The following is a 27748-nucleotide window of genomic DNA, read 5'->3' on the forward strand; positions in this document are numbered from 1 at the left end:
ACAATAATCTAGCAATGAACGTGTTTAATGACACAAAGTAATAATTGATGAAACAACAAATGAATTAAACATTTCTTTTGATGGCATCTTCTAGCTCTGGTACGACTTCCTTGAACTTTTGCCACTGCTCCATGGTCAACATGATTCCTTTTTTCCCGGGCCGCAGCTCTCCATCGGCGTTATAAAATTCTCTTATATTCACATACCATTTCCCCTTAAACTCTGTTAATTTAACAAAACGGTTTTTCCCCAAATCCCAAGAATTCTCATCGCCATCTCCATTGCCTTTAGGCGGTTGCATCTTTGACTTTTTTGCTGGGCCCCTCTGCAACAAAAAGTGAGGTTAGAGAGCGACACACTTTGAATAAAAACTTACGTCGTCGGGGCCAGAATCAGAATCGGATGATTCTGCTTTTTTTCTAGGCTTACTTTTCGGCATTTTTCAACAAAACGTAAAGAGCAGACACACTTTCAACCTCAACTTTCAACACAAAACGAATTTTAAAATCTGCTACCAACCTTATAAACTTTTCGTAACTAAATGCAACGCAACACATAGTCAAGTTATGACATGCGTCAAGAGACCTGTCCTATCATTAGACAGGGTAATTTTAAATATTAAATAAAGCAATAACCAAGATGAGGATGTCAAATCAGACTTTAGATTCTTTTTCCTGAGGACTAAATTGATAAAAAGAGTATTTTTTTGCTTTAATTTTCATCGAAAAATTCATATCAAATAAAAAATTTAAAAATTAATAAAAAATTAACGGAGCGTCGGATCAAAAAAGCGACACCAGATTCTTGTTCCTGAGGTCCAAATTGATAGAAAAAGTTGGTCTTAAAGAAATTTAATTTTTTGTCGAAATCGCCAAAAATCCATGAATTAACCCCTTTGAACTTTTTTTGGCGAAAAACACAAAAGTTTTCAAATCAACACGAAACTGCGCACAGAGCATCACTTGGTATTTCGGCATCCATTTCTAGTATCAGTTCCTCGCCACCTACAAAATTTTTCGAGAAAATTCAAATGAAAAATTGAACATTTGTATTTCCCGCGTCAAGTGTAAGATGTGAAAACTTTGTCAAGTTACGACATACGTCAAGAGACCTGTCCTATCTTTAGACCGTTTTAGACACAATAACCTCAAATTCTGCAAGAAATATGGAAGACGAAAAACAAGAAATCCAGGAAATCCAAGAAGGTCTAGCAACAATCAAAACTCAAGGAAGCGTTTTTTACAACCCCGTCCAAGAGTTCAATCGCGATTTGAGGTGAAATTTCCAGTCTTAAAATTCAAATATAAACCCCAAATTTTAGTATTACAGTCCTGAGCACTTTTGTTGAAGAGTATTTGCATGGAAATCAACTGGATGAACCTAAAACTACTCAAGCAAGTGGCATTTCAATCCTGGAAGCCCTGTCAGCCACAGGTTTGCGCAGCATTCGCTATGCTAAAGAAGTAAAAGGAGTCAGAGAAATCATTGCTAATGACATCTCTGTTAAAGCGGTCGAAGACATCAAGCGGAACCTTCGAGATAACGGAGTGGAAAATTTAGTGGTCCCCAGTCACGATGACGCCACGTAGGTGGATAAACAGTCGTTGAAAATACGCAACTCCTTTTTTTTAGCATGCTCATGTACAAATGCCGGAGAGAGCGCCGGTTTGATGCCATCGATTTGGACCCATATGGTTGTCCTTCTATATTTCTAGACTCAGCAGTTCAGGCTGTTAAGGAAGGGGGGCTCCTTTTAGTTACCGCAACGGATATGGCGGTACTGGCAGGAAATTCTCCCGAGACATGTTATAGTAAATATGGAGCGATCTCATTGAAAATTAAAGCTTGTCATGAAATGGTTTGTTGAAAATTGCGTTATTTCTCATTAATTTGTGTAATTTTCAGGCGTTGCGCCTATTGTTGCAATGTATAGAAGCTCATGCGAATCGTTATAGCCGCTTTATAGTCCCTCTGTTGTCTTTATCGGCGGATTTCTATATCAGAGTGTTTGTAAGAGTTTTTACCAGCGCCAAAAAGTGTAAACACACCTTAAGGTACTCGTGCAACACAATTTTCTTTTAAATTAACTTTTCTTTTAGCAAGTTATCCATGGTTTACCACTGCACGGGATGCGGAAGTTACCTCCTTCAACCTCTGGGAACGACAAAATTCAACGAAAAAAACAATCAGATTAAATACGGGTTACCAACACAAAATGTTAGTGGCAGCTGCCCACACTGCGATCATCCATACCACGTAAAACCCAACATGTAACCCAAAAATTAGTACCAACACACGTGCATGTTTTAGATTGGTGGTCCGATTTGGAACGCCCCCATACACGACCCCGAATTCATAAAAAAATTACAAACTCGAGTTCCAGAGGGACTGACCACATTCAAGCGTATACAGGGTGTTCTTAGTATGATCAATGAAGAGTTACCAGATTCACCGCTGTATTACACGCTGGAGCAACTGTGTGGAACTCTGCATGTGGAAACTCCATCGATGGTTGCTGTGAGGTAATAATATGATGAGTATGCCGGAAAAATTCTCTTCAAAATTCTCCCAGATCCGCTATTTTAAATTCCGGCTACAAAGTGTCCTACACCCACATGAATAAGACGTCTATAAAAACAAACGCCCCAACGAAGCTGCTGTGGGACATAATGAAGACATGGGAGATCCAACATCCCGTCAGTAAAAAGAGGATAAAAGTAAATAGCCCTGGAACTAATATCCTGGAGAAAAAAATTGAGTCGCAATGCTCGTTTGAGTACCATCCTGATGCAAACCCAGAATCCAAAAAAATGGGGTTTTTGAGGTTTCAACAGAATCCTCTGCCGAATTGGGGGCCTGGAACCAGAGCAACGGCAATGTAAAGATTCTTCAAGGGAAAAGAGATGAATTTATGCCAATTTTTTAGGGTCGGTGACGTGAAAATGGAAAAGAGGAAAAAAAATCAAGGCAAAAGGAAGAGAGAGAATTCTAATGAGAATGTAACAGAAAATAACGACCCCTAATATGATGTTATTGATAAAATTGAGACTCGTCAATCTCAATTTCCCCATTTTCATCGCCATAATTGGATATTTGATTAAAAGTCAATAAATAAACCAAATCTGGCGCTTATGCGACTCATTCAAATTTCAAAAGTGACAGTTACAAATCACGTGACATATATTGATTTGGGGACTTTTCTGTTATAATGTTTGAACTGTGTCCAAGATAAAGAATTTTGTGCAAAAGCCACGATTTACAGATATAATTAAGTTGTGTAATTGTGCGGTTTTAATTAAAAGTGTTCCTTTATTCTGTGATTATCAAATGAATGTGAGCAAAACGCTATTCAGGTCACACGACATGCGCATTCGGTCACCAAATCAGAAAGTGGGAAAGGGAAATTGACACTGACATTGGCCTAGTTGCGTTATTTTTTTTGAAGTTGTCTGCATTTAAGTGCAGGCTGCAACCAGGAAAACCTCAGTTGGGGTTGAGACGTCGTGCTGGTTGCATGCGTATGAAAGGTGCATTTCATTGTTATGATTTCCGAATGAAGCAACTTTTTAGTTTCAGACCTGATGACTTCCACGAAAGGATTTAAGGTAACAGACGCCGATCGAAAATCACGCTTGGGCATCGCTGCAAAGAGTCTTGACGATTTAAAGAAGAAAACTGTAGAAAAGTTTAAACTCCAGTTGGACGCTGATGAGATTTTTCTGCAGACTCAGGACGGTACTCTGGTGGAGAATGACGAATATTTCCAGACGTTGCCAGCGCAGACTCTTCTAGTTTGGGTGAAGCAGGGCGAGACGGCATTAACTGACGCGGAAATGTTGTACAAGACAATAAGAGAAGTGAACGAGGAGTATTTAACAGCTGGGGAGAAAGTTCAAGAGTTTTTCACCGAGAAAATGAAGAGCAAAGTGTTCAAGTTGGCAGAAATGTTGCGTGGAATCGATGGGGACAAGGCAAAATACAGTCTCAAGTGTGATCACCCCGAATGGTTTGAAGGTAAGTCAAACTCTCACTCATGGTCAAAAGACCCGCCCTCATTAAACCAACCAGAATCGCGTCCTGGGGCGTGATTTTGCATCAACTGACGCAAGAACGCGCTCCTGGTACGTCCCCCTCCACACACACATTACAAATGTTGCGCTCATCCAGGGCTTGACACCAATGCAAAAACCAAAGAGGACTATATGTTTAGGAGGGCGCAGGACCGGATTCGAACCTATTTCTACAAAACCCGAGAAGAATTGTTGAAGGATTCGGATATTCCTCGGGTACGTTTACACAGTCTCGTTTCGGAGCTCCAAGACAAACTGAAATTGGCCAAGTACAACGGATGTTATTTCGATCGAAGAGACCCTGAAAGTTTGTGCGATAAACAAGGGGAATTTACTTGTCAAGGGCGGTGGAACAAGGAAGAGTGCTTATATAGTCCCAAACATAAAATCAACCCTTATGCGAGTAAAGAAGGACGAATCGTTTTCCAGACGTGGAATTTGGACCATGGAGTGGAAAGGAGTCGTTCTGTGATTCCTGCAGTCAGCAAAGCTCTGAAACGAGCAGAGTTTACCATCATCGGGGATGGAAATCTAGTCCTTGACGTTAAAGCTATATACAATGATCTCTTTACTTTAAATAACTTGAAATTTGTACATATTGTATGTCACGATAAAGGTGTACATGGCGAGAAAAAAGCTGGTCCGTATTTACTCTGCTGAGAGAAAAAGCGACGTCTGTGCTTATTTTCCAACAACACTAATCCGGCGCCAAATTACAAATCACTTTATTTTTGTATTCATTATGTTATTGTAGTGACACCAACCCTGTATAAATAAGAAATTTTTAGTCAAATCGACTAATGCGAACCCAAAGGCAAAAATCGTAGAATATAAGATGTTAATTATTAAGGCTTTATTGTAGTATTTCTGTTATTACCGCATCTACACATACATTGATTATTCAAGACTGATATTTAAAAAAATTGAAGAGCTTATACACTCACTGAACTGAACTCGGGCGTGTCAAAGTCTTTATTTTTCTAAATATATCACACGTAGAGGAAAGTAGCGACATGTAGTCGTGTGGTTATTCATAAATGCTTATCAAGTTGTAATGTGATTAACTACAATAAATAGTGTAGAGCTCCAATAAAATGTAGATTAGAATAATTAGCCTAGTTGTTGGTAGAGTGCTTCATATGCAATAATTAGATATGGGGATTGTGGGTTGGTATTGCTTTTCTGTCAAAAATGGCTGTGTCGGGATGGTAACAAATCCCCAAGTATTATATTAAACTGTTTGTAGATAAATCATATCAGATGTATCTAAAATCACGACTGAGTCATGACTGCCATTAGCTCTCTTGTCGTAATCCTGAAATAAATGTTTACGAAACACTCTGTATCTTATTCAACCTTGAGTTTCGAAAGAATTTTATTGCTATTATTATCATCAAGAGTACAGTACAGAAAGTTCTACGCATCTAACAAGTGAATCTCACACGTATTAAACCAATAATAATGAATGATATAAATTAATATGAATGATTACGAAATGAATCAAATTCACCGGACTCTTAAAATAAAATCTTTGGTTGTTACGTCAATTATTCCAAAACGCCCCAATTCGAGTCAGACCTGGAACAAAAAAAAATCATCAAGCTACCTGTTGGCGATCGATTCACCAGGAATTGGGTCAAGGATGTGCCGCCGCTTCCTTTCGCACTTTTGACCGACTTTGCAGGTAGAATTGGGTCGAATTCCCGGACAACCTCATTTCTGGAAGGGATCAGCTGTTGAGGACGCTGAGTGACCTGACCTGCTTTCAAATGAAGCGACCTCATTCCTGGGGTTTATAGGCCAAAGGGTCACGGGAAGGCCGTGGGAAATAAATGCGCATCGGTTTAACAAATTTACCTTAATTCCCTTTTCAGTTTAGCTTGGAAATAAACTGCGACAGATCATATTCATCGTCGTATTGCTTCTGGTCCCACAACTCGGGCAACGTCTCCAAAATCGTCTTAACGCTCCCACTTCCGGTCCCATCTAAGGAGTGACTATTCGTGGACGGTTTATGGGAGAACAAATCCAACAACTGATCCGTCCCCATCGTCTCCATCTTACTATTATTCCCACTGATGATGGTATTGACAGTTTGCACTTTGAACTTTTGTAACCTAAATACAATACACAATAATTTGCCTTGATCGTTTCAGAACTCACCCCATGATTTTCTCCTCCAGAGTCGCCCTAGTGATCAGCCTGTAGACATTGACCACTTTTCGTTGTCCGATTCGATGCGCCCTATCCATCGCTTGTAGATCTTTCATCGGATTCCAATCGTGTTCGACGAAAATTACAGTATCGGCACCGGTTAAATTAAGACCTAGACCGCCAACTTGAGTGGTTAGGAGTAAAACGTCGATCGATGGATCGTTATTAAAACGGGTGACTACAGAATGTCGTTGACTAGGAGGAATGGAGCCGTCTAATCGGAGGTAAGTCACCCCAGGCATGTGCTTCTTGAACAAGTCTTTTTCTATAATATCTAACATTGCTTTGAGTTGGCAGAAAACAAGGGCGCGGTGCTGGTTTATCACGAGTTCGGTTGACTGTGGCTCTGTCACGCCAATACCACAATCTTGCAACAATTGTCTGTGAAAAAAAAAACAAAACATAACAACTCGCCACACTCTCCATCCTACTTACTTCAAGGCCGGAAGTTTCGCAGAGTGACTTATGTCGTCCAACTTTGAATCTTGCTGCTGTAAATCCGCCAAGACATTCGCAAACTGTGGATGCGAAGAGTTCAGCACCAACTTTGGATGGTTACAAACGTTCTGTAAATACCGCAGAGCTTGAAATATGTGAGTGTTGCCCTGCATGGAACTGGCGGTGGCCCCGGACGAAATCGATTCTTGTAAAGTTTGATGCGCTTGTGACTTGGAGAAATCTTCGTACAACCGTTCTTGCAGCGGACTCAACTCGCAGTAGTAATCCTGCGTGATTTTGGGTGGCAAATCATCAAGCACGTCCTCTTTGACTCGCCGCAACAAAAACGGAAGGACTTGCCTGTGTAAAGCTTCCATTGCCAACGCTCCAGCTTCTTGCTCCTTCGGTAACGACTTTGGATCGCGACTAGCGAGAATCGGTCTGGAATAACGCGCCGTGAATTGTTTTTCGGTGCCCAGGAAGCCGGGCATGAGGAAGTCGAACAGACTCCACAACTCCAAGACGTTGTTTTGGATGGGTGTGCCACTCAAGATCAACCTGTAGTTGGCCACAAGATTTTTTATAGCTATGCTGGTACGAGTTTTGCCGTTCTTGATGACGTGTCCCTCGTCGAGGATGATGTAGTTCCATTTGATGTTGGAGAAGACTGCGATGTCTTTGCGGACAATATCATAGGAAGCCACAATGAGATTGTGACGCTTAAATTTATGTCTTAATTTCTCGCGTTCGGTGGGGGAGCCGTTGTACTGCAGAGGTTTCAAATATTTGTTTGATAAGAACTTCTCGACTTCGTAGACCCAATGACCGGTGAGTGTTGGAGGGCATATCACCAACGACGGCAGCGGAGAACAATCCGCTGATTTAGTCTCTTTGAATTTCTGTTCTCTATAGTAGTGATCTCCCGCCAGCATACAAATGCTTTGAATAGTTTTTCCTAATCCCATATCATCGCACAAGATTCCGTGCAACTTGTACTTGTTTAAAAACGCCAACCAGTTGACTCCCGCTTGTTGGTAACTCCTCAATTCGGCTGCTATCGGAACTGGAATATCATAGTCCGGGATTGTGTTGGGAGACAACAACTGCTGCAAAAACTCGCGTTCACGCTCTCTCCTTTCGCTCAAGATGCTCCCTTGCAAAGCTGGAGGTTCTGGGACTCCTCCATCCAACGGCATCAATTGTACCAACGTCGCAAAACTGTGAGTACCCATCAAGCGAACGCACATATTCTGATCGGACATTCTTCCCAATAATGGCACAACCAACAACACCACGTATGGTATTATATCAAATTGTAGCGTGTCGATGATACAAGCGATGGCTTCCACCGCTCCTTGTCGATCGATATCGCAATCGATGGCCCCCAATTTAGGTAAGACGAACTGAACGATGAGTTCCATGACGGTCACAGAGTCCAACTTTGCGAAAACGGCAAGACAACGTGACGCTAAATGGCGTACAGCTCTGTAAGGATGGGACAAAAGAACGCAAAGACGCTTCAACGACTTGTCCATGATAACAGGACGTAAGCTAGGATGCAAACTCAAAGAAGTAACTTCGAGAACTTGTAAAGCCCAGACGAGTTTCTCGGATTCGTCGTCTTTGTTGTACCACCAATTCGCATCGAAGTTCCCTGGGTCAATGGTCTCGACGAGCTGTCCAACCATCAATTCCCACAATTTCGGGATCTTTTCCGACAATTCCGGTCCGAAAAAACTCGTAATTTCGATCAGACCTAACGTCGCCCCCCTTCGTTGCACCCTGTTGAATTTCTGTGCTTCGTCTTCTTCTTTAAAGAGCTCGTCTAAAGGTATATCGGTCGCAGGAGGTCTCCCCGGTCCTCTCCCCGTCGAATTCGATCTTCTAAACGCCGCTTTCTCCGCATTCTTCTGTTGATTGTTCAAAGTCACTATTCCGTTGTAATTTCCGGGTTTACCCCAAATCATTTCCGGTTTACTCGAACTGTTTTCTGCTTGTTGCTTATGGATAACGGGAGTAAACTCTGGATCGCACCGTAGAAACGTGCACAAGTTCACCAGGATCTTGTCGTTGGGGCACGGAGTGCGTGTCCTGCACTGGTCCAACAACCGCGCCAAGTGCTTCGCCGTTGTCTTCTGCAAGTTTTCATCGTTTTCCCTCCTCACCGATTCCATGAGTGGTTTCGCTAAAGGGGTGAGTTTCTCGGGGAGAGCCCGGAACATGACGGCAGCCCCAGACAATGCCGCCAACGTGCTCACACACCAGACCAACTGATCGTTGCTCGTCTGTATCACTGAATTCTGGATGCTCCTCCTCCTCTCCTCCAAGCTCTCCTGAACTTTGGATTTGAGCTTGATTTTGACTAGAATATCCTGAGTTTGTTGTCCCGTCAGTTCCTGGATCCTTTCCAACGTGAAAACGCTGTCATTCTCTGAATTGATTGGAACTTTGTAGTGTTTCAGTGTGGCCATAAAATCCCGCGTTTCCTGAGTGAGTCTGGTGAAACTCACCGCAATCTCATCAAAATAAACGCGCTCGTTCAAACAGGCGTGGATTCTTTGTCGGATGCCTTCAGGGCAACGTTCTGTTTCGCTGTCCCTTTCAGCCCACTCTGCTATAACGAGTCCAGCCATCATTCGTTGTAACGCCGATTTCGAATTTAGATGTACTAATAGCACCTTTTCGTAACATTCAATCGGTTTTTCTACATTCCCGCTGTAATCGATTCCAGGTGCTGGTTTGATGATGTAACAAGAAAGAATTCCCAACATTCGCGCAGTCATACATCTGACTTGAACAGAGTTGCTTTCGCGGGTGGCAACTGGTGTGGTTTCCGTGCCCCCAATGTAACACTTGGGTACGACGACAATATTGTCGAAATTATTTAAACCGTCGATCACGTTTTTTTTCCTGTGGGTCTTGGCGTGGATGAGAAAATTCGAGTCGAAAGGAACGCGAGTTGGTTGCATGCTCAGAAACAGCCACACTGTTATAAAAGGACAAGCAGCATGTAGGAGCTCGACCAAACCAGAATTTTGGACTAGTTGCCCCCAGACTTTTTCAGCAACATCGCGCACTTCGAACTGGGGCTCTATTAATACCCTTTGATAGACGTGCCTCATGGCGTCTTGGAGAAGTTGAGCCTCCCATTTAATCGCAGATCCGTCACTGGACCGCTCCGTTAAAGTTCCCAAAGTCTGCAAAGTCGCTCGTCGGACTGAAGACGCGCTGTGACTTAGAAAAGGCCAAAGTCGTGGCACAACGTCATTTAACGGTTGAGGTGGCAGTAATTGTTGAGCTTCGGGAAGATTTAAAATTGCCGCCAAGAGTCCCATGAAACTATTACAGGCGGCTGCTAACTCGTCCTGTTCCGCTAGTAAATCCCAAAGTTTCGTCACAACGACCGGTATGTATTCGGGTACTAACTGAACCAAACGAGAAGTTACAGGGATGAGTGCGGAGGCAGCAACCGCCGCCACGTCATCCACGTTGTCCGATAAACCTTGTAGAATAAAAGGGAAAGCTTCTGGTAATAAAGTGTTTACCATGTCTTCTCGAACAGCGAGCAAATATTTCAATCCTAACAAGCCTCCATGTCGAGCTTCCCATTCCTGGTGGTTCAACAACTGAAGGAGGATATTCAGAGCCCCTTTACAACCATTATTTTCCATGAGTTTCAACACTGCACAAAGAGACTGCGCACATGTTTCTCTAACTGGAGCTACAACGGCGTCTGAAACAAAGTCACCGAAACGGTCTAAAGCCAAGACACAGAGGAGTCTTATCGCCATGTCTTCGAGCCAAATTTGGTGGCTCTCTTCCATTTGTTTGGCTGATAAAAAAGCAGTCTTTCCTGCTCCTCTCCCATAAACTGTTATAATCTCTCGAAGAGCTGTAGCGGCACCATGACGTGTTTCCCAACTCGAACTAAAGAGATCTTGACTTAACTGGTCGCAGAACCACTCAAGAGGCCAATCCCCAGTTTCTAAAAGATCAACATCTGGAGCATCTGAAACGAGATGTTAATTCTTTTCATACCACCTCAAAATTACTACAAACCCATGCTACTGGTGTTCTCCTCTTTCACTTCAATCTTCACTTTCTTCCTCTCTGGTTCCTCCCCGTTACTCGTCGTCTCTTCAGGTTCCCGTGACCTTTGTTTATATACTGCTTGTCTCGCTTTCCTCTTCGCCCTATTCATCTCTCGAGAGCTCAAACCTTCGCTCGCACTAGAAATCAGATCGCGAATCGGTTTCTGTAAATTGATAAAATTAGATGAAAATCTCAGTTTAGTACAATTCCGTACTCTGCTTGGTTCATTTTTTTCCGTTTCTTGCTTGGGGGCGACCATCAGATCTTCGTTGCTGAACAAATTGGAGGTGTCGATTCCTATGCGTGCCGCCACATCAAGTCCTAACCGTGCGTTGAGGATTTGACGCTGTTTAGCCATTTTTTCTCGAATGTCAGTAGTCGAGGAGTCTTCATCCAAGTCGAATTCTTTGCCTTCCGAAGCCATCAAGTGGGTGCTGTTTCGGAGGACTTTTTCCATGTCAAATTGATGGAAGCGGAGTCGGCCGACAGACGACAGAGAGGAATTCTTAGATTCATCGTCTGAAAAATTGCAACATTTTTCATTAGGCTGTTACATACATTTCGTAACGCATTGATTTAACGCATACCAGTTCGCACTGGTGGTCAGAATCGCAAATGGAATTCCATTGTTTGTGGAAAAACAAGTAATTACCTAGTTTTTTAACATACTAGACGATATGGAATTTACAAATCCATGTTAGATAACAACAAAAAATGATAATACTTTTTGCGAGCTCTTGACCTTATTAAATGCGAGTGTTGTCACTTTTTTGCTCAACACTCATGGACAAAGCTAACTTCACTAACTTGAACTTGTAAATCTTTTAACAAAAACAACGGGCAGTAAATCCTGCAAACAGTCCAATTAAATTTAATATTGAAAATGCGGAACAACTTGAAGAAACCAATATCAACAATTATGTAATTTCATGCAATTTTGTGTTTATAGACAAAAGTCCAGTCACCTTGCAGGAGACAGCAATTTACTGTGATTACACACGTTTGAAAAATAAAACCTTCAAAATTTAAATAGCGGATTTATCTCCATGAGTAAATACTATTTAAAAATGGAACTCACTATCTCATATTCATTTTTACCAGTGTCTGTGATTCAATCTGAAGCAACTATTTATAATAAAAAAAATCAATTTTATGCATGCTTCAAAATAATCAATAAAATATTATGTTATGAAATTCGCGATTAACAGATAACATCCAGACATCGCTCCGGAAACAACAACAAAAACCATCATCAAATACAGTCAAGGTCCTTAAGACCTCATCCACTTACTAGGCCCAACCTCAGAAATTTGAGGCTCCCATTGGGGTACATTGCTCACAATCGCCCTAACAGCTTCAGCAGCAGCAATCCGAGTTTCCCAATTCGTCGATCTGAGATAAGTCGCTGTTCTCGTCAACAGAGTCCCCAATTCGTGGGGGTGCAATTTCTGCACTTCTCCAAGCTGTTTGGCAGCAGCCGAACGTGTCACTGCAGAACTTCCAGTTTCCAAGAGCACAAACAGCCTGTCCAATCTACTAAAACGGGATTTATTTAGTGATTGGATACGTTTGACAGTACTCTCACCTGCTCGACGTCATAATGGATTTCTAACGGGGTTAAAGCAAACATATGGACTTAAAAAATGCTCCAAAATATGCTGGAAAAACTGCAAAATTAGAGAGTTTAATGGATGAGAATTTGTGAGGGTCGTTCACCCACGATCTTAGATAATTGGAGTTAATTCGTGACTTTAAAATGGAGATCAGATAAACAAGGAGATTGGTTAAATTTCATGAATTTTTCGTGATTTGGGTACTTACTTGAGCCTCGAGATTTCCTTCACTTTGTAGGTATTCTCATTTTGCACCTTTTCATGATCCGCAAGCGACGTTTTAATAGAAAAATCGAAAAAAAATGCTTTTTATATATTGATTTAAACGAAGGGAAGTTCATGATTCAACGATCAAATTTATACTGACAGCCATGATGAGATGAGGTCCGACTTTATGCCATGATATGCCTCTGATTGGTCGAAAATTTACCCAAAGGCGTGAAAGGGATGATTAATCAAACGACTAACCATGCACATTCATTATTTTAAACTACCTCTTAAATTACGATATTGTACCACAGGTTTACCCTTGTGTCTCTAAATAACCGCGTAAATTTTGCAACGAATTAGTTAAATTTCCAATTTTTAAGTTTGCGAAATTCAGAGTCATGAACACAGATACTCCATGACTATTTGCATTAAACCGTAAAAAAATAAAAATAATAAAAGTAAAAATGGCGACTGTCAAGAAAAGTCAAAACAAAACCAAGAAAAACCGGGCGACTAAAATTCACTTGGTCTTTGATGAAACCAAAAGGAGGTTAGTACTAAGAAAAACAAACCCGTAGCCCCTTTATTGACACTCCCCACATTTCAGCTCCCTTAACCTCACTTTTCCTCATGGTCTTAACGCAATTTTGTCCAAAGGGAGTTCTTGACGGGTTTTCACAAAAGGAAGCTCCAACGCAAGAAAGAGGCACAAGAAAAACTAGAACGGGACCTAAAAGAAGAACGGAAACGCTTAAAAAATGAAGCTAAAGAATCTTATAAGAAACTGGTGGTATCTCATAGACCTATTCCCGAATTAGAAACTCTCCTCAAAGAGGAATACGAAGAAGACAATGCTACGGTACGAATTGAGGAACTCTCAACGAATAATATCGCCTTAGAGAACAACTGGATTGGGGCAAATCATCCAAAGATTGTTGATTCATCAGAATCAGAGGAAGTTAAAAAGGAGGAAGTGCCCGGAATGGGGCTGACGGTGGCCACAAAGAAGAAAGAAGAACGAAAATTTGATACAGAACGCGATGTAAAGAGGCTGTTAAAGAAGGAGGCTACAAACAAAGTCAAGAAAAGTAAAGTGTTCCAGATAAAGAGCAAAGTAGAGAAGCAGAAGCAGAAAAAGAAGGCACTTCATGTGAAGAAGCAAAGGATGAAGATCAGGGAGAAGAAAACGAAGAAAAAGCATTGAATTTGTATTTTTTTTATTAATAAAATTTGTAAATTTCGAATTTAGGGATTTTAGTGTTTTATTCGTATGTGTGACTGTGACACCAACCTAAAGACTTGTATGTCACTAAAAAGGAATCTCGTGTTTTGATTTAAAATTATATACCAAGCAATAGCAGTGTTTTAATAAGTTCAAATTGTATATTCAATAATCCCACGACTCCACCACTGTTAATTTAATTAATAATAAAAATTTAATTTCAAATTTCATGATTCGCAGCTAATGTCGCGTCAGTGAGTGACAGTTAACTTTCCGCCAAAAGTTAAAAATGTTTTTAATTTAATATTTGCTTCTCATTATCTGTGTATTTGTTAACATTTTTCGTCGCTTACTATCAGGCCGTAGCACAAAGTAAGTGTCTTTTTAAAACTTGTTCACCTTCTGACTTGTGTTTATTTAAGGTTATATCATGCCCCTTTTGGAAGATATTCCGGCGTTTTCCATTTGGAAAACCTTCCACGAGACAATCCCTGCATTGATGAGCACCAAGTTGTCCGGACGAAGTGCTGAGCATTTAGTCAAGATTATAAAATCCGGAGATTTTTCAAACATTTTTGTTTATAACAGAGATCCATCAATCAGTTTTGATGAGTACCAAAAAGTTGCTAGTAAGTACAAGGCTTTCACTACGTGGTTCCTTGGTCAGTTTTTCTACTTGTTAAGTTGCCAGAGATTAAGTAAAAACTATAATGTGTATGTTGACATTCAGTTGTGTGTCTTGGATCAGCTTTCTCATTCTCTGTTAAATGTTTATGATGATATGGCGAAGGAATATTGTAAGGCTTTTGATGGCTTGGTTAAGTTTGCAAACACTAAAAACGACAACCTTAGGATGCAAGTGTTTGTCCCAGACAAGGATCCAGAGTTGAGTCAGAAACTTCTCCTAGAGCCCCTTTTTATAGACGTCAATCGAAAAAACCACGAAGAGTTGCTCCTGAATTTCATGAAAATCATAAGCTACATTATTAATCAAACCTTTGACTTCAAACGCTACGATTCACCCACTATTCAAACGCTAGACTCCTTCTTGTTCCTAATTTCTGAAGGCAGCTTTCAAGTGAAACTCGAAATCTTAAGAATCTACCTAGAGATCGTGAAAAAAGTCGACTGGAGCAGAGACTGGGAAGTGGAAATTCAGCGTAAAATGGAACAGTTTGCTCAATTTTTCGAACAAATCACCTACAGTGTGTTCACAAAACAAATCTCGGTGAGCACGAAACTTTTGCAAGATTTCGAATCTGAACTTGTTCGCCTTTTAGACCTCAATTTGGATAATAAGAGGTTCCTCAAAATCACTGATTTTTTATTGAAGACGTGTCTCGAAGTACCACCTTCAGCGGAGCTTCTCAAATTTTGTAAACGAAAACGACAACATGCTCCTTGTAGCGAAAATCTTGAAGCTCATTTTAAAAGTGCCTTAGCGGAGTACGACATGTCTATTCTGTGTGGTTTCGACAGACTAATTGTAAAGGACATTGAAACTGTTCGGGCGTCCAAAGAAGGAGCCGTGGAAATCAAATTGTACACATTCGGTCGTGGAAAATGGAAGATACTTTATTTCGCTTTGATAGAAAGTTTAAACACTGGGAAGTGTGATAATTCTTGCATAGTCGGACCGTTTTTGGATTTCATGGTAGAGTTGACCACCATCTTGGTAGGAATCCGATTTGAATTCAAGACTGTGACCGTTAAGTTCCTGGAAGACATCTTCCTCACTCAGTTGCTATCATTCCTCAACAGACACTTCAAGACTTGTGATAGCACCACTGATTTTGAATTGTTGTTCAAGTTGCTGCTTCAGTTGTCATTATGTACCTCGAACCAGACACCATTTATTGATATCTTCACGTACTTCTTCACTTGTTCGCTCAGCCCGAATAGCACGTCCGTTGACCGCGGTCTTTACAACAAAGAACTGCTCGATTTCTGTACGTTTCTGTCAAGACTAACAAAGGAAGATCTCGCTTTAGATTACTTGAATAAATATGTTAGCTGTCTCGCGAGTGGTTTCTTCGAATTATCACAAATTCACGAACTTGAAGTCAAGTATTTTACCATCATCAAGAAGGTGAAGAGCGTTAAACACATCACCAACCTCCCGAGTCTCCTCACGTTTTTCAGCAACACTGACCGCCTCATTTCCGAGATTTTACTCCCCGCTCTCTCCTCAAGTGATGAGTTAACACGAAAAGAAGTAGCTAAAGTCGTACCACAAATCATCTGTGTGTCTTCGTCCAGCTTCTTGAAGATCCTCCAGAGTGATGAGGGACTCAAAGTTGGTATCTTTTGTCAAAAGTGTCACTTGAACACTCAGAAACCCTCAAATAAGGAGATTGTAGAGTTCACTAGGAAGTTTGAGCGCTCGTTTAGTGCCAGCTTTCCCAAGACCGAAATTGATCTTTCCACATTAACAGGAACGATTCTTAAGAGTGTTCTCAAGTTCTTGACATACAACGATCCCGAATTGAAAACGCTAGCACTGGAAGTGCTCCCATATTTCTCTAATCATATCCCTCAGTTCTATTCAGGAAATGTCGCGAAAATTTGGATGGAAAAATGTGGAGACCGTGACGAATCAGTTCGAAGAAAATGTGGACAAGTTGCGGCGAACATTGTCCAACACGCTCAAGAAAGTCCAGTGTTGTCCGAAACTAGCAAGAGTGAGGTCATCACTACTTTGTTCGATTTCTTAACAAAACTCACCAAGACGTCTTTGCAAGAAACTGATATTCCACTTCAGGAAACAATCTTGGAGACGATTCAACACTTTGCCATGGTCAAGTGTGAGAAGACACTGCTGCCCATCATCAGAATTTTCACTTACTTAATTATGGTACCAACATCTAGGTACTCTGTTGTGGCAGTTAACAGGTTTCTCAACTTTGCGAAATGTCGCAGCGTTACTCCCAATCAACTTTACAAGCAGTATAAAAAAGAGATTTGTGAGTTGGTCGCACATTTGTGCGTCATCAATCAAAGTTTGCTCAACCATTCTTTGGACACGTCTTTATGCAAGATCTCGGCAACTTTTGAATTTTACAGTGCCAAAGATTTCATCTCTAAAGAGTGTCCGAATCTCTTACCCTTTTTCGTGGCTAGAATCGTGACGAATCCAGCGATCGCAAAGTTAATGGAAGAGATGGCTCTAATGGTCAACATGGGGCTCCCCGAGTTGTTAACCGGCATCTATGGTAACATCTTCCTTCACACCTTCTTGAACGAACCAAAAGACACATTCAAGCAATGCTCAAAGTACTTGGAATCAACCACTCGACAATCGGCGTCGGTTCTACGAAAACGAAAGCTTTGGGTGATTTTAAACGAGCTCCTGTTGAACTTCCATAACAAAAGAGAGCAAGTTTTGTTAGCTTTAAAGTGGCTAGCCAGTGAAGATAGCGATGGGAATGCCACCAATGTCCAAGAGTACTTACAATCGAAGCTTCTAGGTCTGTTACAACACTTTGACTTTAAACTCATGGCAAAAAACACCAACCGAAAGAGCGCCGTCCTTTTAAGTTTGGCAGACTTCTTGAAATACATGGGGCCGAGTTATGTAGGACCTGTACGTTTCAAAATCATAGCTATGCTTCAAACGGCCGATTGCGGCGAGTTTCCTGAGCTCAACAGCGAAGTTTGGAACGCGTTTATTCGAAGTTGCGATGTGGAATCGTTGGCGCCACAACTAGCAACAATCTTCGTATCAGTGCTGCCACTTTTAAATTCGTGCCCTAGGCAAATCAACGACATTTTCAAGTATCTGATTGTGCAGAATGAAAACCACACCAAAGATTTCATCAAAGACTTGTTCTTCGTCGACGACCAGAAGGTTGATTCGGTTATTTTACAAACCATTCGGAGACACGTGCGCCCTTTCGAAGATTACAGGCTCAAAGAGAAAATCAAGACTTTTTTCAACTATCTCGATCACGAGACTGCGGAAGTTCGCGTCAGGAGCCTCAAACAACTCAAACTGTTGATGGAGAAAAACCGCGAAGAGTTGGATCAGATGATTTTAGGGTACAACGGAATAGACCCCATCATTGTAGATTTGATAGAAATTCTTACTTTGGGGTGTCGAGAAAAAGATTCAGCGCTTAAATTGGCTTGTGGTGAGGTAATCGGGGAATTGGGAGCTGTTGAGCCGTCCCATTTACCTCGAAGATACGCACAGAATAGCAGAAATTTCTCGTTTTTCATCTCGGACGATGCGTTTGTCGCCAACTCTTTAAACGAGCTAACAAAAGCTTTGCAAGGGGAGAAAAACACGGTGGTAAGTTGGAGTAAGTTGAAAGATGCGGCGTATTTTCATGATTTGTGTTCTAGAACATGGACCGCTTGGCTGTTGCAATTCAAGAAATCCTAAAAAACTACGAGATTTCTCCCGACAGCAACAGAAACGATCTGTGGAGGCAGTTTTCAGAAAGTCAGCAAGCACTCATGTTGCCTCTGTTAACCTCACGGTATATTGTGTCACAACCACAAGAAGTGAACCTCGATGTTCCCATCTATGGGAGTTTGAAAGGAGCTTCATTCCAGGACTGGCTTTACAAGTAAGTTGAACACGAGAGTTGGTTTTAATTAACGGAATATTTTAGCTGGACACGGAGTTTGATAGCAACGTTGCCCCAAGAAAACCAGTCGATTTTGCATCCCTGTTTACCAGCAATGAAACAGGACAACAGGATTTTGATGGTGTTTCTGCCCCACATCGTCTTGCATTCTGTTATCACCGATTTGGCCGATAATCGGGAGAAAATGTACGTGGAAATGAAGACTGTGACGAGTTCTTTTGACAAGAAGAAGGAGCTCCTTGACGTAAATTCTCACAACATGATGTTCAAGTTTGTGGTAACTTGTTGTTCTAGGCTGACTCCTTGTCCGTTTCTGGTGCTCCTCGCGGTGAATTAAAGCCTCCTGAGTTTATTGAGCGCACGCAATGTACAAAGGTGGCCTTTGTTATTTTGGATTTTCTGGATCGCTGGACGAGAGAATGGCAATGGACCAACGGATCAACAGGTCGTACCAACCAAAATTTTATGAAAATTAAGAATTTTTTGGAACGTTTCTGCAAACTTGAGCTGGCTAAATGTAACTTCCAGTGTGGCGAGTACCCGCGTGCTCTCATGTACTTGGAGGACTTTATCGCAGAGAACCCCCACGCGGTTGGCGACCAGTTGACATTTCTAACAAAGGTAAGGACCACTTTTTATCAACTTATCTCAAGTTGAATTTGCAGATTTATGCTCAAATGGACGAACCTGACGGCGTCGCCGGCGTCACGGCTCTTCAGCCCACCGAACCCCCCATCGAACAACGCATTCTCTCCCTCGAAGTCTGCGGGAAACTCTCAGATGCCGCCGCCTGTTACGAACGTCTCGCTCAACCCCTAAAACTGCACCATCTCAAAGGGCTGATTCAATGTTACCTTGACTTGGACAATGTCAATACAGCGTTGAATTTCGCTCAAGGTGCTTTGGACCGCCAACCGGAGTTTAGTAACATGCTTCTTGAAATGCAGGCGGAACCTATGTGGAGGTTGGGGCGATATGAAGACCTGGACACGCTCCTCAAGCGTCCCGAGCTGGAACAAAACAACTCGTGGGGTGTCCAAATCGGAAAATCACTTTTAGCGTTCCAAAATCGTGATCGTCAACTGTTCAAGACTCTAATTCAAGGGCTGAAAAGTCACCAAGCTGATCTTCTGGGTGCCGCTAGCGTTGAAGATGGCGCTTACCAACATGGATACTCGTATATATCGCGTTTGCATGCGCTCAACGAGCTTGAACAGGTGGAAAAGGCGACTTTTGACATCTTGGCTTGTCCCACAAACGACTTTGTTACAACAACAATCAAGAATCTGTCGAAAGAATGGGAATTGAGGATTAAAGTAGTGCAAGGATCTGTGAGGATAGTCGAACCGTTGTTGTGTCTACGAAGGGTCGCTGTGGAAAAGTCGAAGAGGATCGTAGAAGGTGTACTTCCCAATGCAATTCCTCTGTTGAATTCCCTCCTGGGCGAGTCTTGGCTGTATAGCGCTCAAACCGCAAGATCAGCGGGAATTCACCAGCAAAGTTACACCTACACGGTGAAAGCTGAAGAGTATCATCCAATGAGTTTGTTCGTGGAGAAGAGTAAACTGCACTGGTTGAGGGAAGAGCACGAACAAGCTCTGACGACCTTGAGAAAAGGACTGGAGATTTTGTTATCGGATGGCTCGAAGGAGGCGATTTCTTCATTGTCGTTGGAAAAGCGGAAGATTTGCGCTGAAGCCAAACTTTTGATAGCGACGTACAATGATTCCATGTCGAACGTAGACACCGACATCAACACTTCGAACTATCGGGAAGCTAGCGAGATGTATAAAGAGTGGGAGACTGGCTTGGTATGTGAGAGTTGAGAGAATTAATTTTATTGATGGCAATTTTCAGGTCAGCCTCGCCCAGTTCTACGACAAACGCTTTCAGAATTATTCAGACGAAGATCGCGATTCCAAAGCCAGCGATCTACAGATATACATGATAAACTACTTTTGTAAATCTTTACGGTACGGCACCGCCTTCGTTTACCAATCCATGCCACGCTTGCTCTCGATCTGGTTTGATTACGGGACTCGTTTGTTGACCGTCACTGATTCCAAGACACGCGAAGACAGAAAGAACAACTTGATCAAAATGACAAAACTAATCGACCTTGCTCTCGAAAATCTTCCAGCTTATGTCTTTTTTACTGCCTTCTCGCAGATCATCTCGAGAATTTGTCATCCGCAAAAAGAGGTCTACGTCGAGCTTAAATCAATAATTATAAAATTGCTCTTGCACTTTCCGCAACAAAGTCTCTGGATGATCATTTCTGTGTACAAGTCAGGACACGTGATGAGAGCGAAACGATGTCATGACATATTTATCGATGCCAAACTCAATACGAGCGAAATGGCCAAGTTTGTGAGGGATTTTAAGAACCTAGCGGAGAAATTGATCGAATTGTGTAATAAAGAAGTTCCAGTGGAGGTGGAAACGACGACGGTGAGCGCGTTGCTTAGGACTCTTCCAAGGTGAGAATAATATGGACTTAATTTAACAAGTCATAAGCTCGTTTTTCCACAGGATGTTGAACAAAGGAGATTTTAGCGAAATCATGATTCCCACTCACAAATTCCGAAAGTTGGTGCTTCCTAACCCTGACTTCTCCAACGGCGAGCACAACCCCTTCCCCAATCACTACGTGCATATCGTTGGCATCGACGAAGAAGTTACACTCTTGCGCAGTTTGCAAAGACCTCGCAAGATCACTTTTAGGGGCTCCGACGGGAAGGGCTACATCCAAATGTTGAAGCCGAAAGATGACCTGAGGAAAGATTTCAGGCTCATGGAATTCAACGATATCGTCAACCAGCTGCTGTCGCTTGAGCCGGAATCGAGACAGAGACGGCTCAACATCAGATTGTACTCAGTGTCGCCTTTAAACGAAGAATGCGGTCTCATTGAATGGATACCGAACCTGGTCGGCTTGCGACCGGTCGTCAACAGCATCTATAAACAGAAAGGTGAGCTCGTTTCGTCAAAGATTGCGTTTAAAACTGGCTTCCAGGAATTGTAATGTCAATGAAAGAAATCCGAGACGTGAGCTGCAATATCCGCGACAAGTTGGTGAAAAAACGGGAAGTTTTCACAAAGACGTTGCTTCCCAGACATCCGCCGGTCTTGGGGGAGTGGTTTAGACGAACATTCCCCGATGCACAGGTACCAAATGGAGTCGTTATTTGATCTTTGTCTCATGGTGTGTTTTTGCACAGAGTTGGTTCTTCGCCCGGACTGCTTATACGAGAACCACCGCTGTGATATCCATGGTCGGTTACGTCCTGGGCTTGGGAGATCGCCATGGCGAAAACATTCTCTTTGATTCGATATGTGGTGACACTGTCCACGTCGACTTTAACTGTCTGTTTAATAAAGGCGAAACGTTCGAATGGCCTGAAAGAGTTCCTTTTAGACTAACGCAAAACATGGTGGCCGCGATGGGTCCTCTTGGTGTTGAAGGTGTGTTCCGGAAATCCTGCGCGTGTACTCTCAGAGTGTTGAGAACCAACGCCAACACTCTCATGTCGATAGTCACACCGTTTGTTTACGACCCGTTGGTGTCGTGGTCACGGAAAGGACCGCCACCGTCCATCAACGCCGCGGAACCGACAAACGAACAGGCTTTAGACCACGTAAAGAACATACAACTACGTTTACAAGGCATCACCACGAAGCCGAGAGACAAATCATTGTCAATTCCATTATCCATAGACGGACAAACAAACAAGCTCATCAATGAAGCTATGAATGTTGATAATTTGTGCCAAATGTACATAGGATGGGGGCCTTATCTCTAATAAAAGTTAAAAATTAAACTTTAATCTTGTTGGTATTTTAGAACAATTTTCAGTCTGACAAAGTTCTGGAAGGTCTCTTGCAGATCGTTTTGTAAGCTTGCGGTGATCTGACGGAGTTTCCCATCTCCTTCGCCTGCGACCAACTTTGCAATACGAGCGCTGGAGCAGTGTACCAAAACCACCGTTGAAATCACACCGTTTTCATTCACGCTGAAAAACTCCATTTCTGGACGCAACGTGTACGGAATTTCTTGCGGTAAAAAGTCAAGTAATTTAGCTTTAACACTTTTGACTATAATCTCTTCAGATGTATCATCTGACCAGATCTCAGGAGGGAATAACCATTGACCAGGTTTGGCGTTTTGAATGAGATAACTTTTGACTTGGGCTAATCCATCTCCTGTTAATGCAGAAATCATGAAAATGTCCCGGAAATGGGGCCAACCTTTGTTTTCGTTGTTGTGGATGGGTTTGCCGCCAGGGATTGGTTTTCCATTAATGGAGTTTTCTGTAAGCAAGCGCGTGAGGTCGAGAAGTTTGCGCTTAGATTTAATAATATCCACCTGAAGACAGAAGAAAATTGTACGCGCTTGATGAATAAATAACCGTTTTCTTACTTTGTTGAACACTAAAAAGCTGGGCTTGTCTTTGTTGTCTTCTAATAGCCTAATCACTTTAATGTCTAGCATGTGACGCGTCCAGACATTACTGACGTCGTGAACAACTCCAATTATATCTGCCTGTTTTAAACTGGATTTGCTATCTTTCAAAAAACTTTTCTCCAAATTAAATCTACAACAAATTGTTTATTTCATGTTTCTCAGTGTATGAAGACGCACTTTTTCCATTCTTTTAAACTGACTAGGCCTGGAGTGTCCAGAAAGACAATCTGGGAGTCTCCTTCTGTGAAAACTGCTTGTGTTTTAGCCCGTGTCGTGTGTACCTTCGATGACGTCGGACAAACCTACAAAATTGTTCCTTTGGTGCCTTTAAAGACTTGGATAATAGGAATAATAAACCTTTCGATCCATTAAATTATTGATAAAAGTGCTTTTTCCGACATTAGGGACTCCAACAACGGCGACTTTTAACAACCTCGTTGTCTCACTTTCATCTGGCATGACATCTCGAATTTTATGTACGTTTGTACTAAATTTTAACTCAAACCTCCGAAAAACCAGCTGAAATTTTCGCAACATTACCTTTAAATACTCCTTTTCAGTTAGGTTATGTTGAAAAAGTCATGACATTAGTAACAAAATCAGAGACATATCATGCCAATAAGTTGGCAGCTTTGACACCAGTTTCGAAAACAAGAATCTGCCATCAGCAGACAGTTGAAACTAATATCAGAGATAACTGATAACAGTTAAGATAACAATTATCTCTGCTAATATTAAGTAATATTAGTCTCAACTCTCTGGCCATCAGTGATATCTCTGCTGCTTTTCAGAACCGACAACAAATAACTGAGTTATGGCCGTTTGAATTTTTGGGTTGTCGCCAGATGGCCAAATTTTTGAAGGTTCCAAACAATTCATGCTCGATATCTCGAAAACTATTTCAGATATTGGAATGCGGTTTGCGGCATCGTTTTTCTCGCGATTTTTTACATAAGAAATCGTTTTTAGATTTTCCAAAAGTCGAAATTTGCAAATTTTCGCAAAAATTCATGACTAAAACTATGGCCAAATTTCTCATATCGATATCTCGCTTATTTTTTAGAGTAAACTTGAGTTATTATACATCAGTGAACGCAGAATTTTACGCAGATTGCAAATTTGGGATTTAAATTTAGTGTTTTTATGATGTCATGGCTTTTGTAGTATCAGAGGAAGATTAACACCTAAAACTATTTGGTTTGTTTTAGTCGGAAAAAGAAATGAGCACTGAAATGTCCGACAAGCTGGCTGCGGTTACATCAGCATATAAAAACAACAATGATCTACAAGAATTGAAGAAGTCGTTAAATGAGATATTTTTGAGGAAGCGCCACTTGCGAAGGACTAACCTTGGCTCTTGGCTCTTGGATCAGTTGGAATTAGAGCAATAATCAATTACCATTAATTAAGAATGGATAGTTTCGTCCATTTCAGATTGTTTCCCTCGTCTTTTTTAGGTAAGCCAACAAACATGAATGAAACTAATGAAACTTTTTCACACTTTTTGCAAGAAGGAGGGAGAGTGTCGAGTTTGTGTTTTTTTATTTTATTAATACTCCTTTAGTTTAATTTGAGGGTATTGTTTTTTATCATTCTTCCTTATTCCTGCAAATGGTTTTGATTCAAAAATTGTAAGTTTTAAAAACAAAAGTTTAGCCCTCTGGTGAGAGGAGGCGTGAACTATCAACTTCGGCGTTATTCCGCTAGGTGGCTTTTATGGAAAAACTTCTCTCACTTTTCGGTGTAAATAAATACAATAAACTACTTAACTTGTTAATTTTAACCTCAGAAAAACGAATCTGAACTTTGATTTAAGATTTACGACTTTGTTAATATTTTATTTAATATTATTTATGGACTAAAGACTGTTGACGCATGTCCTAGCTTCTATGCTTCGTTGACAGATTGCTTGACGCGGGAAATTGAATTTTAAAATTTTTAATTTGCATTTTCTCAAAAAATCTTGCAGATAGCGAGGAACGGAGACCAAAAATGGATGTGGAAATGTCAAATTATGCCATGTGCATAGTTTCGTGTCGATCTGCGAACTTTCGCGTTTTTCGCCAAAAAAAGTTCAAAGACTAAACATCATGGATTTTTGGCGATTTCGACAAAAAATAAAATCTCTTTGAAACCGACTTTTTCCATCAATTTGGACCTCAGGAACAAGAATCCGTCAAAGATTTTTCGATCAGACGCTCCGTTAATGTTTTATTAATTTTTCAAACTTTTATTTGGTTTGCAGTTTTTCGATGAAAATTAAAGCAAGAAAATACTCTTTTTATTAATTTTGTCCTCAGGAGTAAGAATCTAAAGTCTGATTTAACATTCACGACTTGGTTACGATTCTATTAATTATTAAAAATTATTGTGTCTCTATCTTAACGTATGTCTTAACTTGACTATTTTGACAGCACACATTGAGGTTATGTTCATGATTTAACAAGAAACTACCAGAATTCTTTACTGTTTACTTTCTCGTTCTTCTGGGCATGGTAGCAAAGAAATTACACAAGTTAAGAAGTTCATTTGAAGCTATTTAGAGTTGGAGTTGATTTGCAACAAATTGATGGGTCTTTATTGAAATTTTTAAACGCAGGTAAGCTGAAAACTGTTTGAATTCCAGCCTTGAAATGTTTCGTGGTATTTCCAGGTTCCAACTTCATTACCAGAGTTTATTATTAAAGAGACTGAATCGATGGATGATACCCATAGCCTAAGATGTCGAAAAGGCGGTTGTCGTCGCTCAACGCTGAAGGACTCTGCAAGTTATTGCACAGAATTGAAGAAACCACCCATTCAGTGCTCCCAGAGTACAGTGAATTGATCCATCACGAAAAAGGTGCTGCTTTACTGCAATATGGATGAAAAAGGTTAAATTCAAAGTCAAATGTTCTTTTTCCAGTGGTTGAAGATGTCGTTCAGTGACTGGGAGATGTTTCAAGTGTTGCCTTATTGCATTGCGGGAGCACGAAGTTTGCAATGTTGAGTCTACGAGCAGAAAACGAGTATTCTCCTCTAGAGAAGAGCCAAAGGAACTCAACCAACGGAAACAGAGCATCATCGAGATGCAGTTGTCAAGAAAGAAAATATGTACTACAAAGGCTCTGAAGGTCATCTGGTGTCTTGTGAGCTATTTTGTGAAGTCAAGGAAACATCATTTATTGGTTTCTTGAAAACGCGAGATCTGTTTGTTCAGGAAGGATGGAAGGTTTGTTTGTTTTCTTTTCTCTCCATTCATGGTCTCACCTTAATCTCTTAGTTGCAGCTTAACACAACTTTGTTGTCTTTCCTGTTGGTCAAGAAGCAGGCGCAATTAAAAGCTTTGCCGTGAAGAAACAGCAATTGACTGCACAGAGTAAGAAGAGTTTTTCAGGTGAGATAAACAAACATGTTCTTGATGAAACTTTTTTACACTTCTTGCAGGAAGGAAGATGGTGGAAGGCGTGATATTACATCAACACTCAACTCAGGCATAGGAATGATGCCGAAGAGAGGATGCGAAATCTCGAGGTTTTAGAGGCTAAACAACTCCGGACTGACCGGACTATCCAGATACTTTGGGTGACAGTGCGGCGCGCGCAGAGTCTGTTGATTTCGCTCAAGGATGGAATCGAAAGCGATCATTTCTGTGTCGAAGCTCTTCGAAATCGGGGAAGACTCAAAACCAAACACAAGTTTAGGTTTGTGGTTTTTCTTAAACTAATTTTGTTGATTTAGGAGAAAACGTTGCCAGAATTCGCCGACGAAATAAGAAAGTTGAAGGCCATGATCGTCAAACACGAAAACAGAATTCGAGCGTTGTTGTCTTATCATTTCTAAACAAGTGCTCAAATCGTTTGCAATTTTCGCTTCTACTTAATTATTATGTCATTTTTTATCACCCCAAAGTGGCTCTTTAATATATATTATCTACGATTGTTAAATGTCTAGTTATAGAAGATTATAATATTTTTATGAAACAAATTTTCGCGAAAATTCATGATTAAAAAAACAATGCCAAACTTCTCATATCGATATCTCGCTTGTTTTTTGGTGTAAACTTGCGTTATTATACATCATTTTACCCATCGGCCACGGTGGATTATTCCCACGGACATTTACCCATTGTTAATCCCATCCTGATCTGAAGGCTTTGGATCACATCCCTTTGGTCCGTCCAGAGGTCGATTCTCCACCCACATCTAGCCCTTAAGATCTTGTACTTGAAGTTGGTATGGTTCCTAGCCTTTTTCTTTTTGGCGAAGTCAGAAACGCAGCTGCTGGTGGTGCTGATGCTAGTGACAAGTTGTCACGTTCCAAATGTTGCAGGTGAAGCGAGAGTTCCACGACTTCCGATGCACGTGACGTTGACTCCGCGGAAGCTTAGCCCTTCTTCGTTTTCACCGGCCTCATCTTCAGTCTCTCTGCCTCTTCGTGGTCCTCACCGCCCAAACACGGTACAAGAAATTCACGGCTTTCATCCAAGTCGTCTTCTCGGTTCTAATCCTCCTGAAATCAACCCAGAAAACTGAAAAACGATATTAAAATCCGCTCGGTTTCGAACAGTTTTCGCACCATCTTCGATCACGCAAGCAGTCCGCGAAGAGTGCAGCTCGTTTTACAGCGCGATCAAATCGACAAGAGGTACAACTTGTACACGTTCGAAATCACCACGAAAGTGCAAGCGGGGATTTTAAGGGGGGACACTTTTCAACAACGAGGTGGGGGGTTCAAGGTACAAGTCGGGTTAGACGAAATCGGCTGTCTCGCTTGTAGTAACAACAATTTAACGACGGTCAAAAGACCGAAAGAAGCGAGATTTAATGTAAGGAGTGTAGTCGAGGCGGTTT

General features: G+C 41.4%; 7 protein-coding genes and 2 long non-coding RNA genes across 12 annotated transcripts; 6 read left to right on the forward strand and 3 right to left on the reverse strand.

The window, feature by feature from the left end:
* Positions 1-9: 9 nt before the first annotated feature.
* Positions 10-551, reverse strand: LOC148165896 (RNA polymerase II transcriptional coactivator-like). The gene is made up of 2 exons (XM_088049611.1): positions 377-551; positions 10-325 (listed from the first exon to the last, which is right to left on the reverse strand). Exons 1-2 carry the CDS (start codon positions 437-439, stop codon positions 65-67), a joined length of 324 nt encoding a protein of 107 aa, XP_087905737.1. The 5' UTR covers positions 440-551; the 3' UTR covers positions 10-64.
* A 566-nt stretch (positions 552-1117) lies between these two features.
* On the forward strand, positions 1118-3274 carry LOC148165897 (tRNA (guanine(26)-N(2))-dimethyltransferase-like). The gene is made up of 8 exons (XM_088049616.1): positions 1118-1275; positions 1322-1585; positions 1633-1858; positions 1906-2054; positions 2100-2256; positions 2311-2522; positions 2573-2878; positions 2927-3274. Exons 1-8 carry the CDS (start codon positions 1166-1168, stop codon positions 3021-3023), a joined length of 1521 nt encoding a protein of 506 aa, XP_087905742.1. The 5' UTR covers positions 1118-1165; the 3' UTR covers positions 3024-3274.
* Positions 3275-3333: 59 nt separating this feature from the next.
* On the forward strand, positions 3334-5408 carry LOC148165898 (DNA fragmentation factor subunit beta-like). The gene is made up of 3 exons (XM_088049617.1): positions 3334-3527; positions 3577-4014; positions 4168-5408. Exons 1-3 carry the CDS (start codon positions 3515-3517, stop codon positions 4728-4730), a joined length of 1014 nt encoding a protein of 337 aa, XP_087905743.1. The 5' UTR covers positions 3334-3514; the 3' UTR covers positions 4731-5408.
* Positions 5409-5427: 19 nt separating this feature from the next.
* On the reverse strand, positions 5428-12830 carry LOC148165899 (TATA-binding protein-associated factor 172-like). 4 transcript variants are annotated; one of them, XM_088049615.1, is made up of 9 exons: positions 12636-12830; positions 12400-12472; positions 12106-12347; positions 11029-11333; positions 10782-10977; positions 6720-10731; positions 6234-6665; positions 5928-6187; positions 5428-5648 (listed from the first exon to the last, which is right to left on the reverse strand). In XM_088049615.1, the coding sequence occupies exons 2-8, from the start codon at positions 12411-12413 to the stop codon at positions 5941-5943; spliced, it is 5448 nt and encodes a 1815-aa protein (XP_087905741.1). In that variant the 5' UTR covers positions 12414-12472; positions 12636-12830; the 3' UTR covers positions 5428-5648; positions 5928-5940. The 4 variants fall into 4 exon arrangements, with proteins under 4 accessions (XP_087905741.1, XP_087905740.1, XP_087905738.1 ...); XM_088049614.1 differs by having other exon boundaries at positions 12106-12350; XM_088049612.1 differs by having other exon boundaries at positions 10782-11333.
* Positions 12831-13049: 219 nt separating this feature from the next.
* On the forward strand, positions 13050-13889 carry LOC148165900 (nucleolar protein 12-like). The gene is made up of 2 exons (XM_088049639.1): positions 13050-13187; positions 13295-13889. Exons 1-2 carry the CDS (start codon positions 13102-13104, stop codon positions 13839-13841), a joined length of 633 nt encoding a protein of 210 aa, XP_087905765.1. The 5' UTR covers positions 13050-13101; the 3' UTR covers positions 13842-13889.
* A 208-nt stretch (positions 13890-14097) lies between these two features.
* On the forward strand, positions 14098-22272 carry LOC148165901 (serine/threonine-protein kinase ATR-like). The gene is made up of 10 exons (XM_088049623.1): positions 14098-14231; positions 14282-18150; positions 18204-18430; positions 18476-18695; positions 18746-19072; positions 19117-20262; positions 20309-20931; positions 20984-21423; positions 21468-21619; positions 21673-22272. The coding sequence occupies exons 2-10, from the start codon at positions 14290-14292 to the stop codon at positions 22252-22254; spliced, it is 7578 nt and encodes a 2525-aa protein (XP_087905749.1). The 5' UTR covers positions 14098-14231; positions 14282-14289; the 3' UTR covers positions 22255-22272.
* LOC148165902 (GTPase Era, mitochondrial-like) lies at positions 22257-23574 on the reverse strand. Its single transcript, XM_088049624.1, has 4 exons — positions 23274-23574; positions 23094-23218; positions 22872-23046; positions 22257-22817 (listed from the first exon to the last, which is right to left on the reverse strand). The coding sequence occupies exons 1-4, from the start codon at positions 23451-23453 to the stop codon at positions 22275-22277; spliced, it is 1023 nt and encodes a 340-aa protein (XP_087905750.1). The 5' UTR covers positions 23454-23574; the 3' UTR covers positions 22257-22274.
* Positions 23575-24358: 784 nt separating this feature from the next.
* On the forward strand, positions 24359-26429 carry LOC148165903 (uncharacterized). The gene is made up of 6 exons (XR_015771091.1): positions 24359-24373; positions 25331-25515; positions 25570-25758; positions 25822-26127; positions 26179-26292; positions 26343-26429. It is a non-coding gene; the product is annotated as an uncharacterized LOC148165903 (long non-coding RNA).
* Positions 26422-27529, forward strand: LOC148165904 (uncharacterized). Its single transcript, XR_015771090.1, has 2 exons — positions 26422-26599; positions 27228-27529. It is a non-coding gene; the product is annotated as an uncharacterized LOC148165904 (long non-coding RNA).
* Positions 27530-27748: the final 219 nt, after the last annotated feature.

Source organism: Gnatocerus cornutus, unplaced genomic scaffold, assembly GCF_029298725.1.
Source record: "Gnatocerus cornutus isolate USDA-ARS CGAHR unplaced genomic scaffold, icGnaCorn1.1 ctg00000145.1, whole genome shotgun sequence".
Taxonomy (NCBI): domain Eukaryota; kingdom Metazoa; phylum Arthropoda; class Insecta; order Coleoptera; family Tenebrionidae; genus Gnatocerus; species Gnatocerus cornutus.